This window comes from Diaphorina citri, unplaced genomic scaffold (genome assembly GCF_000475195.1).
Source record: "Diaphorina citri unplaced genomic scaffold, Diaci psyllid genome assembly version 1.1 scaffold1252, whole genome shotgun sequence".
NCBI classification, from domain to species: Eukaryota; Metazoa; Arthropoda; class Insecta; order Hemiptera; family Psyllidae; genus Diaphorina; species Diaphorina citri.
Genome location: NW_007378681.1, coordinates 54,226 through 58,947, shown reverse-complemented (window position 1 = coordinate 58,947; position 4,722 = coordinate 54,226). Strand labels below are relative to the sequence as shown.

The window sequence follows — 4,722 nt, the reverse complement described above, 5'->3', positions numbered from 1 at the left end:
AGTTAGATAATTTTCAAACAGGTAGGTACTGAAACAAGGGCACTACACATCTTGTAAAATTCTTCAAGAAAGAAGCGAGAGGACGGATTCGAGTCCCTACCTACCGGAATTTACTCTATTTTGTTTGTTGGTCTGACCGCAAAATAATAGGACCCCGGAACAAGGGTACTTTACTAGCCTGGGGCAAGAATTTCTTTTAGTGCCAATTTTCACTGTTGGCTTTATTATTTTCCGTTGGCCAGGATTACGATTACGTGTCTTCCTGTTACCAAAGATCATTTTTCCAGGCAGGCATTTTACTCTAGCTCAGAGTATTTTTTAATCAGTATGAGATATTGAGATGTGATTAATAGTCAAGCTCGTGCTATTTAAGCACTGTTATCTATCAGCCAATGAAGGTGACCAAATTTGAAGAGTAGGTTTATAATATTTTCCTCAGCACGCCCGGGATTCAGCATCAGTAGCATATTACCCGAAACGGTACACTCCAGTCCTGCTAGTCCAGTCCAGAGATATAACGATTTCAGAGTGAGTCAAGAAGATTTCAGGAGAAGTCATACCCCCGAGCTTTTACACCAAAACCCAAGAAGTCCCCATCAGACAATGCTGTCTCTCACATCTTGTAGTGATAATGATCTTAGTGATGTAGATCATGAGTACATGAGTGATGTGGATGTAACAGGAGATGTGGATGTCACCGGTGATGCCTCACCTCTTGATTGTTCTAACAAAAAGTCAAGTGAAGACAACAATGCAAGCTCAGAAGAATCCAAAGCAAACGAAGAGGGCAAACCCAAAGAATGCAAAAAGGACGAGAAACCTCCCTACAGTTACAATGCACTCATCATGATGGCTATCCGACAGAGTCCCGAGAAACGTTTAACTTTGAACGGAATCTATGAGTACATCATGACCAACTTTCCCTACTACAAAACCAATAAGCAAGGCTGGCAGAATTCCATCCGTCACAACCTGTCCCTCAATAAGTGCTTTGTGAAAGTTCCCCGTCATTACGATGATCCCGGCAAGGGCAACTATTGGATGTTGGATGCCAGTAGTGAGGATGTCTTCATTGGAGGAACAACTGGTAAGCTGAGAAGGAGAACCACTGCAGCTTCAAGGAGCAGACTTGCCGCTTTCAAGAGAAGTGCTGTATTTGGTGCCGCAGCAGCCGGTATCTACCCACCTGGCTTTATTCCTACAGCCACCCCAGGAAGCTATCCACCTCCATCCTGGGCTTTGCAACAACTGTACTGCAATCCCCTGTACAGATACAACCCTTATGCTTATCCTGGACTTCAAGCAGCTGCAATCCCAAAACCAACCCCATTACCAGCGCACGGCGGAGCATTCTCCATGGAAAGACTTCTGGCGGATCCCGCAACTTTCAGACCAAACTTTGTTCAAACTAGCCCCATCCTGTACCAGATGATGAATAATCTAAGAGATTCTCACAACCAAGCCATGAGAGAGTCCCAGCAGAATTCCCAACCATGCAGAATGACAAGTCCAGCTTCATCCTGTTCAAGTAGTCCTGAGCCAATCATTAGACAGAACCTGTACCGACCAGAAGCAGTCCTGGCTAGACCACCCAGCTAAACCTCAGGGGTTTGTACTCAGTTTAGGATTTTCAAATTATACCAATGATTTTCCGTATGTATGAGTAAATTCTAAATGTAGGTACCTATCTACTCACGAGTATTTAGTAACTTTTTTGTTGCCGTCAATCTGACATGAACTTGAACGATTTACCCATGCAATACGGAATATTTACCTCTACCAAATATTCGTGATCTCAAAAATTGTACATTGTATACGTTAGGGTGAATTTTGTTTATTTCTTTGAAAGTTGAGTAATACCTACCCAAATTTAACTTTCCGATCAAAGATGGGGTTTGGCAATAATGTCAGCTTTATTTTTGTTCTTAATATGAATATATGAATCTTTTTTGTGTAAATATTTAGGAATTTGACTGTATGTAATATAATTATTTTGTTGTCTGTAGAATTATAGTTTTAATTTTAAGAGGCTGTGACATTTAATATCAAATTGTAATTACTTGTACGTTCATAAAATTTATAGTATCAATATATGTATTTCATTGAACTGTGATTTAGGTAGATATTATTATTTCAATTATTGACGAAAAGGTCCCCAAACATTGAATTTGTATTCGAGAATCAGTATTAGGTAATTATTGCAGAACATAATTATGTATTGTCAATGTTATTAGTTGGAAGTAAAATCATTTTGACAATATTGTCCAGGATTTATCCTATTCTTTTTATCCTTTTCGTAGTCAATTGCATCATTGTTTACTTTAAAATTAAAACTATTTAGTTAAGCTTATAAAAAATTTACATGTCTTTACCTTTTTGCAATAACATTAAAATTGTTCTAGTAGAAATGACACTCCTGCTTGATCTTTATTATTTTTGCTACAGTTTCATTTAAAAGTTGTTAAAATGGCGATACAATTAGATAGCTGATTATTTATAATTATCTATGTTCTTTCTACCTGATGCTGACTTCAATGCAAGATATGAAAAAATTAAAATAAATAGCCATGTCGACTCTCTTCGTCTATGAATTTAAAACTACCTCTTCTTATTTGGCATTTTAATTTTCACAGGATTTTCTTAGGACGTTTATTTGAGTTCAATTGGATTCTGTGCTGTTTGTAGCAAAACTTGGGGAGTTGGGTTAAACAAGGGCTCCATTATAATAATATTAGTAATCTATCATTTTTTCGCGTCCTGGGTTCAACCTGGGTTCAAATCCCGGGCATGCTGAGGAAAATATTATAAACCTACTCTTCAAATTTGGTCACCTTCATTGGCTGATATTACATGTCTTTACCTTTTTGCAATAACATTAAAATTGTTCTAGTAGAAATGACACTCCTGCTTGATCTTTATTATTTTTGCTACAGTCTCATTTAAAAGTTGTTAAAATAGCGATACAATTAGATAGCTGATTATTTATAATTATATGTTCTTTCTACCTAATGCTGACTTCAATGCAAGATATGAAAAAATTAAAATAAATAGCCATGTCGACTCTCTTCGTCTATGAATTTAAAATTTAAAACTACCTCTTCTTATTTGGCATTTTAATTTTCACAGGATTTTCTTAGGGCGATTGACAGGAAATCTTAATAAATGCGACGTGATGTTCGGCCGAATAAACTAACACACTACAGGAATATCACACGTCAACACAAGCATGACTGTTACTTCACTATTTGGTGCAGAGAATGAGATATACATAGTAAGGATAAGGAATGGACAGTTGGCCATACCTCACCTAGTTGTTCTGTTGGTAATCTCCAAAATTACTTATTTTTTGGATGTTTTATGCCAAGGTCTATTTGATTTTTCTCCAGTGTGAGGCATCTATCTACTACCTATGGACTTATGTTCTTAATATTTCAATTCATTGTCAGTAACGTTTATATACATATTAGTGCACTTGTAATTCAAAAGACTATGTAGACTTGTAGAGAATGGGAAGGAAATATATGACGTTTTATGCCAAGGTCTATTTGATTTTTCTCCAGTGTGAGGCATCTATCTACTACCTATGGACTTATGTTCTTAATATTTCAATTTATTTTCAGTTTACGGTAAAATGTGAACGTTTATTAGTGCACTTGTAATTCAAAAGACTGTGTAGACTTGTAGAGAATGGGAAGGAAATATTTTACTCCAGAGAATTTGTTTGGTGGGCCAAAGGGGTGATCACATTCCAACTCTTTCATTCTCAGAGGAGACTTTTATACTCCTTGGAGTTCTATTGATCCATTATTCCAGTTTTCCATCCGTAATCAATTGAATTGGAATCAAAACCAAATCCAATTCTACATACATATCTGCAGCTCTGTACTGAATAGGAGTCATCCATCAAAGTGTTAGCAAGATATCTTTGTCCTCATTAATCCTTTCTGTTACTGCAGATCGCCAGGGGTGGACGTATCACTATAACCAGAATGGGGTGACTATAAACCAGATCGAACTTTAAAGCTTACTCTGTTGCTATGACATTGTAGAAGGTGGATCTTGTGCGGTTGATGGGGTGTACTTTTTCAATGCTGGGATCGCTGAGTTGCGCTGAGGATGGTGGAATGGGGTGACTATAAACCAGATCGAACTTTAAAGCTTACTCTGTTGCTATGACATTGTAGAAGGTGGATCTTGTGCGGTTGATGGGATGTACTTCGTTTTCAATGCTGGGATCGCTGAGCTGCGCTGAGGATGGTGCAGACAATTTCTGTGAATTTGGTTTAATACTATTTGGTCTGTTTTCCAACTTTTTTTCTTTCTTGCTTTCTTTTTCTTACTGTTTGTTAACTTTGACTCTCTTTGTGCTTAATTTCCGATTAACTTTGAAGCAATCCATTGTCTCCGCCTTAGTATGATATTGGTGCAGCTGCTGCCCTACACCAAGGATATTTATTGACATCCCTGTCTTGGCTCATCCGCATTCAAAAGTCCTTATTTGAGTCCGTTGACCGGTTTTCACCTGTATCCCTAGGCAGGGGTCCTATAACAGGGTGCTATCATCCGGAGCCAGATGAACCCTGGTTTTTTAACGAGGTTGATACTCCTCCTCCTCCTCCTTCCTGTTTCTTGCGTAACAGGCCCCCGGCTTGGAACGGGCGTAGCGGAGTTCTTACTGTTCTTCTTTTTCTTACTGTTTGTTAACTTTGACTCTTTTTGTGC

At 37.9% G+C, this 4,722-nt stretch overlaps 1 protein-coding gene across 1 annotated transcript; it reads left to right on the top strand.

Moving 5' to 3' along the window:
• Positions 1 to 456: 456 nt before the first annotated feature.
• On the top strand, positions 457 to 2,567 carry LOC103514979 (fork head domain transcription factor slp2-like). The gene has a single exon (XM_026827810.1). It carries the CDS (start codon positions 604 to 606, stop codon positions 1,597 to 1,599), a length of 996 nt encoding a protein of 331 aa, XP_026683611.1. The 5' UTR covers positions 457 to 603; the 3' UTR covers positions 1,600 to 2,567.
• The last annotated feature ends 2,155 nt before the right edge of the window (positions 2,568 to 4,722 follow it).

Bases quoted from the DNA above. Each gene is read 5' to 3' on its own strand.
- LOC103514979 (XM_026827810.1), top strand. From the start codon at position 604: ATGCTGTCTCTCACATCTTGTAGTGATAATGATCTTAGTGATGTAGAT.